The sequence below is a fragment of the Aedes albopictus genome, chromosome 3, assembly GCF_035046485.1.
Source record: "Aedes albopictus strain Foshan chromosome 3, AalbF5, whole genome shotgun sequence".
NCBI classification, from domain to species: Eukaryota; Metazoa; Arthropoda; class Insecta; order Diptera; family Culicidae; genus Aedes; species Aedes albopictus.
Window position 1 is genome coordinate 307,954,694 of NC_085138.1, and position 13,908 is coordinate 307,968,601.

At 46.1% G+C, this 13,908-nt stretch overlaps 2 protein-coding genes across 2 annotated transcripts; one reads left to right on the top strand and one right to left on the bottom strand.

Moving 5' to 3' along the window:
• LOC109398505 (uncharacterized) lies at window positions 1-1,318 on the top strand. Its single transcript, XM_019670888.3, has 2 exons — window positions 1-304; window positions 357-1,318. The coding sequence occupies exons 1-2, from the start codon at window positions 254-256 to the stop codon at window positions 1,224-1,226; spliced, it is 921 nt and encodes a 306-aa protein (XP_019526433.2). The 5' UTR covers window positions 1-253; the 3' UTR covers window positions 1,227-1,318.
• An 11,270-nt stretch (window positions 1,319-12,588) lies between these two features.
• LOC109406559 (uncharacterized) lies at window positions 12,589-13,908 on the bottom strand. The gene is made up of 2 exons (XM_019679655.3): window positions 13,798-13,908; window positions 12,589-13,739 (listed from the first exon to the last, which is right to left on the bottom strand). Exons 1-2 carry the CDS (start codon window positions 13,846-13,848, stop codon window positions 12,705-12,707), a joined length of 1,086 nt encoding a protein of 361 aa, XP_019535200.2. The 5' UTR covers window positions 13,849-13,908; the 3' UTR covers window positions 12,589-12,704.

Here is a 13,908-nt window from a genome sequence, read left to right on the forward strand (position 1 = left end):
TGCTCCCATTGTCCATTTTCCCATGGATACAATTCCAGTAACAAATATATGTCATGTCAGTAATTAATGCGCTGCTATTTTTCGCACTATTCAGTTACCATCATATACTATTTGACAATCTCATCTAGCTCTCATTCAAACTTGAATCATAAAAACTAGAAAGAACAAACAACTGTTCTTGAAGATTTTGGTCATCTACCAGGTAATATAAATTCGTTTCATTTCAGCCTTCGGGAATAGTTTAGTATCAATCATGAAGCAGCTTATAGCAGTGATAATTGTTTTTTCAGTCATACTTCTCGTGGTAATTTCCCAACCATTCATTGTAAATCTTGCATCTAATCGGTCTTTCAAAGCTTCCAGCCTCAAATGCAAAACTCCGAGAATTCCTCCCTGGAAACCTTCGGCAGTCCGACGAAGCCTTCTTCCCGGAGCAGTGCGATGGCCGTCAATTGACGGTTTGCGAATCTTGCGACACGATTAAGGTATGCATCAGCAGCTCAGATAACGCACTTAATCCTACGCGTCGCTGCCCGTCGGCTACACCTTTCTGCAGATCCCAGGATTCGGCGATTGGGGCGAGTTGTGGTGCCCAGCCGGATGACCATTGTGAAAATTCTGGAGTCAGCCAAAATGCATTCATCTGCACCGGAGCTGGATTTTATCCGGATGTGAACTCTTGTCAAGTTTACCACTATTGTGAGAGTAAAGATTCCGAGCCGGACAGCTACGACTGTCCGGATGGGTACAAGTACAACACCAGAACCAACTACTGCCAGAGAACGCTGTTCTCCTGCACCAGAAGTGAGCTATGCAATCCCAACGACCGAAGAATATTTGTTCCCTATCCTGGGGATCAATCGTATTATGTGTTTTGTGAGTACGATTACAACAACGGATCAACCATCTACAAGGGAGCGCAAATCTTTGCATGCGGCAAAGATTCAACGTTCAACGAAAACTCGGCCACGTGCGAATACAGGTGCTCCAGGACGGGGTTGTTCGTAAACACAGCTAATCCACGGCAGTACTACCAGTGTTATCGCTCGGGTGGACGATTGAGATACAAAACGAACACGTGCCGAGTGGATCAGGTGTTTGATGAAGCGGAACGACGTTGCGTGGCGGTGCCCGGTACCACTACCCCTGCACCAACAGAGGAACAGAGCACAACAAAATCACCGCCACCGGAGCCGTGCGTGCGAAGACGACACTTTTCGGGTTAACAAATGTTGAAGAAATAATGAAACAGGTGTTTATAGGTCAAAATAAAGTAAACTTACACATGTTTGGTGGAATCTTTCTGTTTTTACATGGATTTCGTGTTTTTTAACGCACAAAAATTCACAGTTTAACCCGTAAACACCCGGGACGATCTACTTTTGGTAGAAATGCAAAATCTTCTTTGTTTTAAAACATTTTACCCCGGATTTTTTTTTACAGTCAAGGGGAATAGTTGTGCTAAGAAATGCATGGTACCTCCCCCCTTTGCACCCTCCCCCCTTTTGTGGGGAGGCGAAAATACGTGGCTTTTTTGTATTTTTTATAAATTCTACATGTTTTTCTTCAAATTTCATCGTTTTGCTAATCATCAATAATTTTCACTGATCCTAGACATGCAGTGTATTACTACCCATCATAGTCTGTTGAAGTTTTGATCCCAGAGCTATTCTAAGGCCTCCAAAATACTCCGAAGTTTGTGACACAAATCTAACATTCTCAACCAAATTTGAAACACGATGAATGATTACAGAACATTGTCTACGGTACTCAAAAAGCCTCAAAGCACCCCTAGAAAATTTATGGTACATGAATTGGGTGATCTAGGTCATCCAAACTACTCTGGAAATCATTTTCTTAAGATCTAAAACATCTACCATCGTTTGTGTTTACTCTGTTCAAGAAATTTAGTCACGTTGATGTCCATTAGACCTCACAATGCTATGAGCAACTCGATATTGTGGTAGTTGGACATTCCGTGAAAAGCAAAGGGCCTCCAATACACTTTGAAGTTACGATATCTATGGGTTACGATATCTACATGCTGTATCATGCTTTAGTTTTGAAAAATTTGCATGGAAAGTAGTCTATACTGCTGATGGAACCTCAGTGCATATCTATGATGCTTTGTTACGTTCATGGGATATTCCAGGCTTTCCAAACTATTCTGGAATTAGGAACTTCAAGGTCTACAGGCTCTACTCTTGTTTTTCTTCACTCTATCGGCATAATTCTTTCACGATCGTGTCTGTTGCACCCCATTATATTACGAGTATCTGTATTTGTTGCTATTTGGGTGTCCACTGGCATATCTCTACGAGTTCGTAGGGAATGTCTCAGGACTTCCCGTGAAATTCTTCAGGAGTTTCCCAGCAGTTTCTCGAAAATTTATTCAGGAGCTATGCTGGAATTCCTTCAGGAGCTCCTCAGGAATTACTTCATAAACTTTTCGAAAAATCCTGCAGGAGTTCTTTGGGAATTCCTCTAGAAATTCTCCGTGAATTCCACGGGAGTCCTCTAAAGATTTCTCCAGGCATTCCCTTAAAACTCCTCAAGGAAATTTTTTTAAGAATTCCTCCAGAAATTTCTCCTGGGATTCCAATAAGAAGTTTTCCAGGGATTCCTTCAGGAATTTTCTTAGGAATTTCTCCAGGGATTCCACCAACGATTTCTCTAGAAATTCTTCCAAGGAATTCCTTAAGGGATTCCTTCAGGAATACCCCCAGGGATTCCTGCGCGAATTCCTCCATGGACTCATCAAGGAGTTCAGGAATTCATCTAAGATTTCCTCCAACAACTAATCCAGGGATTTCTTCAGGATTCAAGGAATTTTTCCAGAAATTCCTCCAGGGATTCCTCCAGAGTTTCCTCCAGGAATTCTTCCAGGCAATACTCCAGAAAATCCTCCAGAGAATTTCTCCGGGTAATCTTCCCGGGTAATTTCTCCAGAAATTCCTCCAGGAATACCTCCAGGAATTTCTTCAAGAATAACTGCTAATTTATATACGAATTCATCAAGGTATTTTTTCAGAAATTCCTCGACGATGTCCTCGAGAAATTCTTCCAGGAATACCTCCAGGAATTCCTTCACAAAATTATCCCAGTATACCTCCAGCAATTCCAACAAGGGTTCTTCCCGGAATTGCTCACAGAGATTCCTCCTTTAATTATTTCAGGAATTGCATCAGTCATTCCTCCAGGGATTCCTCCAGGAATTCTTCCTGGATATACTCCAGGATATATTCCAAAAATTCTTCCAGCAAATACTCCTGGAGTTCTTTCAGGAATTACTCCAGGCATTTCTCCAGGAATGACTCTAGGAATTTCTTCTGGAATTACTACAGGAAATCGTATAGGAATTGTTCCGGGAAACATCCCAGGAATTCCTTCAAGAAATATTCTAGAAATTCCTCCAGGAATTTCTCCAGAAATTCCTTCAGTTCTAGTTCTTGCGGGAAATACCTCACATGAATTCGGAATTATTCGCATGAATTACTCCAAAACTTCTTACTGGAAATAATTCATGAAATCCTTCAGGAATTCCTCCAGAAATAAAAAATTGAAAATAAAACTAAATTTACTCGCAGTTCAAGGAAATCCTTAAGGAACTCCTCTAAGAATTTCCCTGGGAAGTTCTTTAAAAATTCCTTCACAAATTACTACATGAATTCTTGCAGAAAGTACTCCAGGAACTCCTCCAGGGTATTCTTCAGAAATTTCTTCAAGAAATTCTTGAAGAAATTCTTGGAAGTATTCTTGTAGGAATTCTTGGAGGAATTCCTGAAAAAAAATCTTCAAGGAATTTCTGGAGAAATTCCTAGAGAGATTCTTGGAGGATATCCTGAAGAAATTCTTGGAGGAATTCCCGAGGATATTCCAGTAGGCATTTCTGGAGGAATTTCTGAAGGTATTTATTGAAAAACTCTGGAGGTCTTCCTCGTGAAATTTATAAAGGAATCCCTGGTCAAATTCCAGGACGGATTCTAGGAGGAATTTTGACATAAATATTGGAGCAGGTATTGGAGAAATTCTTATTATAGTTCATGTTGGACTTCTTGAAAAAAATTCTGAAAGAATTCCTTGAAAGAATTCTCGGTGGAATCCCTGGAATTGTCCTGGGAGTATTTTCTTGAGGAATTTCTGAAGATTTCCTGAAGGATCTAGGAGGTATTCATTAAGGAATTTCTGGAGGATTTTTTAAATGAATTTTTGAAGGAATTTCTTGAAAAATCCCAGGAGGAATTTCTGGCGAAATTCCTGAAGTGATTCTTGATAGATATCTTAGAGGGTTCTCTGGTAAAATTTTTGGGGAAGGTACAGTAGGAGTTTTTGGAATTCCTGGAGGGATTCTTGGAAGAATTCTAGACAGATGTCTTGAAGGAATTCCTGGATGAATTCTTGGAGAAATTCCTTCTGAAGGAATTTTCGGATAAATTTCTTGGGAAATTGCTGGAGGAAACTCTGGAGGAATCCCTGGAGAAATTTCTGGAAGAATCCCTTGAATCCTGAAGAAATCCCTGGGTTAGTTGCTGGAGGAAATCTTGGAAGAACTTCTGAGGGAGCTCCGGAGGAATTCCTGGAGGAATACCTGAATGAATTCCTGGATAAATCCATGGAGGAATCCATACAGGAATCCCTGGAAGAACTTCTGGAGAAACCGCTGAAGGAATCCCTGGAGAAATTCTTAGGAAAGTTCTTGGAGGAATCCCTGGAAAATTTCCTGGAGGAATCCCAGAAGAAATTTCCCGAGGAACTCCTGCAGGATTTTTCGAAAAGTTGTTGAGGTGCTCCTGAAGGAATTCCAGCATCACACGATGAATTCCTGAGGGACTCCTGGAGAAATTACCGAGGAACGCCTAGAGGAATTCCTGGATAATTTCCGACACTTCCAAATACCATAAAGAACATTTGTATGTCAGTGGATGCACAAGTAACACAAATACTCAACAAATTATGAGATACAACAGAGGTAATCGTGGAAGAAGTACATCGATAAAATGAAGATATACAAGAGTAGAGCTTGTAGAGCTTGAAGGTCTTAATTCCAGAATAGTTTGGATGACCTAGATCACCAAGTGAATGTTGCTAAGTTATCAGAATTGCACTCTGAGATTCTAAGAGTAGCGTAGATTATATTCCGCAAGCATTCGCTACAATAGAAATATCCTAAGATTTACAGATGTTGCGACCCATACTTCAAAATACATGTGGTCCATTTGTATGCCAGTGGACACCCAAATAGCAACAAATACAGATACTCGTAATATAATGGGGTGCAACAGACACGATCGTGAAAGAATTATGCCGATAGAGTGAAGAAAAACAAGAGTAGAGCCTGTAGATCTTGAAGTTCCTAATTCCAGAATAGTTTGGAAAGCCTGGAATATCCCATGAACGTAACAAAGCATCATAGATATGCACTGAGGTTCCATCAGCAGTATAGACTACTTTCCAAATTTTTCAAAACTAAAGCATGATACAGCATGTAGCTATCGTAACCCATAGATATCGTAACTTCAAAGTGTATTGGAGGCCCTTTGCATTTCACGGAATGTCCAACTACCACAATATCGAGTTGCTCATAGCATTGTGAGGTCTAATGGACATCAACGTGACTAAATTTCTTGAACAGAGTAAACACAAACGATGGTAGATGTTTTAGATCTTAAGAAAATGATTTCCAGAGTAGTTTGGATGACCTAGATCACCCAATTCATGTACCATAAATTTTCTAGGGGTGCTTTGAGGCTTTTTGAGTACCGTAGACAATGTTCTGTAATCATTCATCATATATAAAATTTGGTTGAGAATGTTAGATTTGTGTCTCAAACCTCGGAGTACTTTGGAGGCCTTAGAATAGCTCTGGGATCAAAACTTCAACAGACTATGATGGGTAGTAATACACTGCATGTCTAGGATCAGTGAAAATTATTGATGATAAGCAAAACGATGAAATTTGAAGAAAAACATGTAGAATTTATAAAAAATACAAAAAAAACCACGTATTTTCGCCTCCCCACAAAAGGGGGGTGGGTGCAAAGGGGGGAGGTACCATGCACTTCTTAGCACAACTATTCCCCTTGACTATAAAAAAAAATCCGGGGTAAAATGTTTTAAAACAAAGAAGATATTGCATTTCTACCAAAAGTAGATCGTCCCGGGTGTTTACGGGTGAATGTTGGTAGGCTTACTAACGTGATGCTTGATGGGCTGCAACTCGTAGCGGTGAGTCTATAGCGAATGAAGCAATCGGCACCACTCCACTACTGTTCTCGGTGCTGGGGCAATCGCAAAAAGCCAACGAAGCCGACGACCCCTTCCTGGTTCTCTGCTGGATATAGTTTTCCCTTGCCGTGCCTCCGGTGTTAAGCTTCCAATATCTTGGTAGCCAAATGGCGGCCGATGGCGGCACCAAGATCGACATAGGTGCACGGATCAAGAAGGTGAGGGCTGCTTTTGCGAGTTTAAGGAATGTATGGAAAAATAACCAGATCAGTCGACGCTCGAAAATCCGAATTTTTAACTCGAATGTGAAATCTGTGCTGCTATACGCTAGTGAAACCTGGTGTGTATCAGTGGAGAACACGCAACGGCTGCAGGTTTTCATCAATAGATGTTTGCGATATGTAATTCGTGCAGGGTGGCCTCACAATTGGATCTCCAACGTGGAGCTCCATCGTCGATGTCATCAAAAACCGATAGCGACAGAAACTCGGGGGCGAAAATGGAGGTGGGTCGGCCACACTCTACGCAGGGGTGGAAACGAAATCTGCAAACAAGTGTTAGATTGGAACCCACCAGGACATCGCAGCGGGGGCAGCAGGGAATATATTCCTGGGGCCTGACGAAGCCCCCGCTTGCGAGTTAGCCGCGTAGTCGCCGGCTAAGAATAGGACTACTAACCCCAATTCAAGGTGTCAAGCGACCCGTACCAAGGAATGAGTGATCGAGGGGGTGAAAAAAGATGATCGATCTTTAACGGAGCCTGTGGGGTACCTGGGCACCCCCACAGTAAGCTGTCCCTTACCGCGTTAATGCAGGGCTCCGGCGTGATGGACCTTATTTCCCGTGCGACTCGTGGGATGAAAAAATGAGCAAAAATTATAAAATCAAAATCTAGGTGGAAGTAGTGGTGGGATCAACCCCTTCGCAAGAAGCGGGTTGACGAGGTCTCCGACAAGGAGGAGCGAGGAGATAGGCTCTGGGATCTGCGTACGCAGCTCGAGCGTAGGAGCTCCTGCCACTTCCTGGCAAGCCAGCCGATGGAGATAGTGGACGGAGAGTGGCTGCTGAGGGCCGTTAGCCAAGGAAATAAAGGACGGTCCGCAATAGAGGTGGCTGGGCAGCAGCTTGGCAAAATCATCGACTTTGCGTCCACCACCACATAAGCAAGGACCTGAAAACGGCCTTGCTTTGATTTAGGGTGTCGATCGATAATGCCAAGCAGGAGCACGCGGTACTCGCGTTGCTGACTGCTGCAGCGGCGGAGCCGGCAAAGGAGAAAGTGCCGAAGTTTACACAAACGGAGGCCTTCTCCTTCGCAGGAAGTCCGAAAAAAAGCGGGACGCGACTTTTTTTTTTATCTGTATTAACGAGATTTTTAGCCCTAGGCTAGTTCATCTCGGGACCCACGCTTTACTTCCCTTCCGAAAGAAAAACCCACATTTTGTGAGTTTGTCGGGAGTGGGATTCGATCCCAGGTCCTCGGCGTGATAGTCAAGTGTTCTAACCATCACAGCAGGTCCGCTCCACTCGGAAGCGACTGCTCGCGACAAACGGGACAAGCACTCGCAGAAGCGGGCGAGGCAGGCGTCAGGCGAGGAGATGTCTGGCGGAGCACGCAAAGCCAGGCGCATAATTACCCCGAAGACTAGCCCCGAAGATCGGTAACAATAAGGGCCCATATAGCCGAGGCGGTAAACGCACGGGTATTCAGCATGGCCATGCTGAGGGTGATGGGTTCGATTCCCGGTCGGTCCAGGATCTTTTCGTAAAGGAAATTTCCTTGACTTCCTTGGGCATAGAGTATCTTCGTGCGTGCCACACGATATACACATGCAAAATGGTCATTGGCAGGCTCAACTCGTGTAAATTTAAAACGCGATGGAATTTTGCGTTTATTTTGATGCTCCAAATATGTGCATCAAAATAAACTTAAATTTACACTTTTATTTTAACTGTGAAGCTCTCAGTTAAAAACTGTGGAAGTGCTCATTGAACACTAAGCTGAGAAGCAGGCTTTGTCCCAGTGAGGACGTTACGCAAAGAAGAGGAGAGGATCGGTAACAATGCCGAAAGGTCGGACCCCAGCCAGGGTTCCCGGAAAGCTGAAAAGGGTGGGCCTGAAAAGGCTGGCCCGTCCCGGAATGATGGGAACAAGGGGTTGCAACCGTTGGTGGGTCCTCAGCAGCCACAGAGTAGGGCGAACCAAGGGGAGGACCCTCCTTGGACGAAGGTAGAGCGGAAGAAGAAGAAGAAAAATCCGCCGATAGAAGTACAGGACGCCAAGCCAAGGTGTAGGAGGGTACGTGCCAAGCGTGAGAAAGGCGACGCGATCGTCATCAATACGGAACAGTCCAAGTACTCGGACGTCTTGAAGGCGATGCGAAGTGACGCCAAGCTTGAGGGTCTTGAAGCCGACGTACGCAGTATTAGACGTACTCGTACGGGCGAGATGATCCTGGAGCTGAAGCGCGAAAAGGAACACAAGGGCGCCGCCTACAAGAGGCTGGCCGAAGAGGGCCTTGGTGAGGGTGTAGAGGTGAGGGTTCTGACACATGAGGCGAAGGTCAAGGACATTGACGAGATCACCGAAGTGGAAGAGCTCGTCACGGCACTGCGGCAACAGTGCGATGTGCGGGTGGCCGCCGAAGCCGCTAGGCTAGCAGGGGCACAGATAGCTTTGGTTCAGCTACCTGTGGCGGACGTTAAAAAGTCCGTTAAGATAGGGAATATAAAGGTGGGTTGATGCGTATGTCACCTGACGTTCCACGAGCCACCAAAGGTGCGAGCTTTGCAAAGGCCCTGACAGGCGCAAACTGTGCAGGTGATACGGTGCTGAAGGTCATAAGGCCCAAAGCTGCACGAGTCCGCCCATCTGCATGATCTGTACCGGGAAATCCGCGAACAACAGACATCCGATGGGTGGTCCAAGGTGCCCGGCCTTCAAGAAACCCACAGTGAACAACAAATCACAGTGCAGGTAACGCAGCTGAACCTGAACCACTGTGACGCGGCTCAGCAACTGCTTTGTCAGGCGGTTTCTGAGTGGGAGACGGATATTGCCATCATAACGGACCCATACCGAGTACCCGCCGGCAACGGCAACTGGGTCGCGGATGGGTCCAGAAAAATGGCGGCGATATGGATGACGGGTAGATACCCCGTCCAGTAGTTGGGGTCTACTACCTATGAGGGCTTCGTGGTCGCCAAAGTAAACGGGGTGTTCTTCTGTAGCTGTTATGCGCCTCCGCGGTGGCCAATCGAGCAGTTCACGCAAATGCTGGACTGCATAACGACCGTGCTAACAGGGCGAAGGCCGGTGGTAATAGCGGGTGACTTTAATGCCTGGGCTGTGGAATGGGAAAGCAGTTTCACGAACCGGCGGGGTCAGATCCTGCTAGAAACACTTGTCATCTTAGATGTCTACTTGGCTAATGTCGGTACCAAGAGTACCTATAGTCGAAACGGAGCGGAGTCAATTATTGACGTGACCTTCTGTAGTCCTGGCTTAACAAGTAGTTCGAACTGGAGAGTAGACGATAGCTACACTCACAGCGACCACCTGGCGGTTCGCTACAGTATCGACTACAACAACAGCAGGCAGCGGGTAGAAGAAGAGGCGGCTAGGGCCAGGCAAAGCCCTAGCAAGTGGAAGACATCATACTTCGACGAAGGGGTATTTAGGGAGGCGCTCCGCCGTGAGCGAAACTTACTTGGTTTACACGGCGACGAGCTGGTAGCGGTGCAGAAGAACAAGCAAAAAGGCCTGTTTTGAGGGTATCTGTCGGAGTGCCAATGCGAACCCGTGAGGTGATGCCTACAGGATTGTGATGGCTAAGACAAGAGGTGTAATGGCTCTTACAGAGCAATCTCCAGAGATGTTGAAGTGGATCATCGAAGGGCTTTTGCCATGATCCTAGTCTTTGGCCTCCTTTCGTAGGACAGCCGGTGCTGGCGAAGAGGAGAGGGTCACCGATGTGGAACTTGCGGGGATAGCAAACTCCCTTAGCGTAGGTAAGGCCCCAGGTCCGGACGGAATTCCGAACCTGGCCTTAAAAGTAGCTATTGCAGAGGCTCCCGAGATGCCCAGGTCTGCTATGCAGAAATGCCTGGATGAGGGTTTTCCCAGAAGTATGGATATGCGTGATCGACGCGGCGGGGAAAGTGAATACCTGAAATTGTACCTCAAAACGCGGGTGAAAATGGTCTTTCGAGTTGCCAGTAAAGCTTCCGGGGGGAGTTCGACCGTAGACGCTATCCTGTCGGTTACATACACCGCCGTACTCTTACTTGAGCGTAAGAGAAGGAGGATTCACTATTGTGGAGTAGTGACTCTGGATGTAAGGAATACGTTTAATAACGCCAGCTAGCCAGCTATTGCCGTTGCGCTCTTGCGTCTGGGAATACCCGGGTACCTGTTACAAGATTCTTGGAAGTTACTTCCAGAAACTAGTACTAGTTTACGACACAGAGGTGGGTCGGAAGTGCTTTCACATAACCTCAGGAGTCCCGCAAGGCTTCATCCTGGATCCAGTGTTATGAAATGTCACGTACGACAACAATACGCTCGAAGTCTACGGTTAGACGATCGAAAAAATGGAGTTGACTACAAACCACTTGATTAGAGTTGTGGAGGCGTGAATGAGGTTCAGGAAACTGGAGTTGGCTCACTTCAAAACTTAGGTGATGATTGTGAACAACCGGAAGTCGGAGCAGCAGGCGGTGATCAGTGTATGCGATTGCACTACCACATCGAAGTGCTCCGTCAAACACTTGGGCGTGGTGATCGACGATAAGCTCGCCTTCGGTAGCCACGTTCATTACGCCTGTAAAAGAGCTTCGACAGCTATTGTGGCACTGTCCCGGGTGCTGTCCAATAGCTCTGCGGTATACGCCAGTAAGCGCAAGCTTCTGGCTAGTGTCGCTACGTTCATACTAAGGTTTGGCAGCCCGGCTAAGTACCAAAAGCTACCGTAGAAAGTTGGAAAGTATTTTCCGGCTGATGTGCCTGATGGTTGCGAGCGTGTACCGTACCGTGTCACACGACACGCTCTGCGTCATCACTGGTATGGTGCCTATCGGCATCTTTATCAGGGAGGACATAGAGTGCTTCGAAATGCGCGGCACAAGAAGCATACGCAGGACTTCCAGGACGGCATCTATGGTCAAATGGCAACGCGCGTGAGACAGTTCCACCAAATGAAGGTGGACCTTAAGGTTGATACCGTGGGTAGATAGTTGGATTAATAGGCGCCATAGGGAAGTAACATTTCACTTGACACAGGTCCTTTCAGGCCATGATCGCTTCCGACAGTATCTACACCGTTTCGGGTACGCGGGTTCTACCGAATGCTTTGTTTGTGCTGGTTTAGTTGCCACAAATGGAGAGGACACAACTCCGGACAACCTTGTCCAGAGGATGTGTGGGGATTGGCTTGGCAGAAATGCCGTTCAACGGCTATTACCCATATTGTCTGGGAGCTGCAGAGGAGGTGGCACGTGGATTCGGAGAATGACTACTTCTGATGCGGCACAAGAGATGGCCAGAGGGTTCGGAGTCGGCTACGTTGGTCAAACCCGTTCCCTGCGGTCGAAATCGACGAGAGTAAGTCCTGGTAGCGTTGCTGCCGTGGCGTCAGTCTACTGGATTGGATCCGAGCCCGCGGTTGGAAAGAGGTCCCCAGTAAGGGTCGGGACAGGTGGAGACCCTGCTGTCAGCAACCTTCTGGTACAGATGATAGGGTCTGGACGGTAATGATACCCTTGCCTTCAGCGGGTCAGATCTGGTTACTCGTAGGCATCAGTTCTTGATGTACGGTGTACGGTGAAGATCTGGTCCATTGTCGACCGGCTGTCGATGAAGCCGGCTTGATAACTTCCCACGAACTCATTCGTTTTAGGTGACAGACGACGGAAGATGATCTGAAATAGCACTTTGTAGGCATCATTCAAAATGGTGAACGCTCTGACTTGTGGATGGCGCAGATTACCTCTTCCTTCCACTCATCCGGTACCTGTTCGGTTTCTCAGATACTGACAACTAACTGGTGCAGACAGGTGACCAACTTTTCTGGGCCCATCTTGATGAGTTCAGCTGTGATACCATCCTTACCAGCTTATTTTTTGGTTTTGGGCTGGTGGATGGCATCCTTAACTCCCCTCAACGGTTATCAATATCTTGCAACAAATAACGGTCAATCCGACTTATGCTCAAGTTATACAATCACCCTCGATTTTGTTTTCGAACGAATCCCATCAAAATCTGACAGTGGATATGTTCGTAAACAAGAATGAGGGTGAATATCTAAGTTTACTAGTTGGGGATTTTAAAAAGCGCTGATTGACAAAAAAGAGATGATGTTTCGTATGATGGATTCAGACTTGAATTTATTGGCAGTTGATAATAAATTTAATAAGTGAATAAATAAATAAATAAATAATACACTAAAGGCATTTAACTATTCATCCAAACGTGGAAACCCTTACTTAAGAATGTTATTCTTTTGCATCAAATCCTTCAGAAACTGCAGACAATCTCTTCTTACGGGGACGGTATCAGCAAGCACAACCGACACTACCGGATTACCACTTGAAGCCTCAACCTTCGTTGGTTTATCCGTACTTATCGATGAGCTTGAGCTTGCAGGAGTCGTCTTTTCTGCGCTATTGGTACTGTAGGAATCCGATAAAGATGCCACTTGATATTGATCCATAACTTCTCCTTCAGTCATGGTTGCCGTGGCATTGGGATCTTCCTTGCACCGCATAAGCTCTTCATCGAAGATGTAGTTTGGTTTGGAGCAGGTGTTCACCTTAGCTTCCCACTGGAACCGATTGCGATAGCACGAGTAATACTGGCTGGGGTTCACTGTGTTCACGAAAAGCCCAACCTTTCGGCACTGGAACTTGCACACCTGGTTCTTGGCATCGAACTTGGATCCTTTACCGCACGACAGGACGTATGTCTTCTGGTACGTTGGGGTGTCGGTAGTGTAGTCGTACTGACAGTAGATGTAATATTCATCGTCATAGGGATACGCCGCAAACACGTTCTGACTCGTTGGATCGCACTTCACGGTTTCGCAACGTCGGTTCCAACCCCACAGCTGACAGGTCTTTCTTTGGCTGTTGTAACGATATCCGCTGGGACAGTCGTAGGTATCACCAACATCGCCTTCCTTTTCGCAGTAATGGTAGACCTGACAAGACGTGGGATCCGGGAAGAAACCGGTACTAGTGCAGACGAATCCATTTGCCGCATCCGCGGTACACTGGGCATCCGGAGACGATTGGCATGTGGATCCCGAGCTCGATTGAACGCAATACGGAGTCGAAGATGGGCAGGTCCGAGTAAGGTTCAAAGTACTGGAACCCTCTACACAGACCTGGATGGCGTTACACGACTGGCAGACGGTAGGCTTCGTTCCATTGCAGGTCTCCGGGACGTACTCTTGGGGATCGGCAGGTCGAAGCACTCCAGCGGTGAATTCCGCGTTATCAGCTTTTGCTGCTGAGATCTGTGAAAGAAATGATTTCAATTAAAATCGAATGTGTTACAAATCAGCAAAACCTTACCCAGCAAAGAACAAATGCCAGAACGGTGAAAAGCGATACTAATCGAGTCATGGTGCCGGTCAAACTAAATCAGCAATCGACAATTGTTTGTCCTTTATACCGCTGTGAAAA

What these genes read in the sequence shown, in the direction of transcription:
- LOC109398505 (XM_019670888.3), top strand. Translation starts at nt 254, where the DNA reads ATGAAGCAGCTTATAGCAGTGATAATTGTTTTTTCAGTCATACTTCTC. An exon ending in TTTCAGTCATACTTCTCGTG is followed by an intron (nt 305 to 356) that starts GTAATTTCCCAA and finishes GGTCTTTCAAAG; the next exon opens with CTTCCAGCCTCAAATGCAAA.
- LOC109406559 (XM_019679655.3), bottom strand. Translation starts at nt 13,848, where the DNA reads ATGACTCGATTAGTATCGCTTTTCACCGTTCTGGCATTTGTTCTTTGC. An exon ending in TGGCATTTGTTCTTTGCTGG is followed by an intron (nt 13,740 to 13,797) that starts GTAAGGTTTTGC and finishes TTTCTTTCACAG; the next exon opens with ATCTCAGCAGCAAAAGCTGA.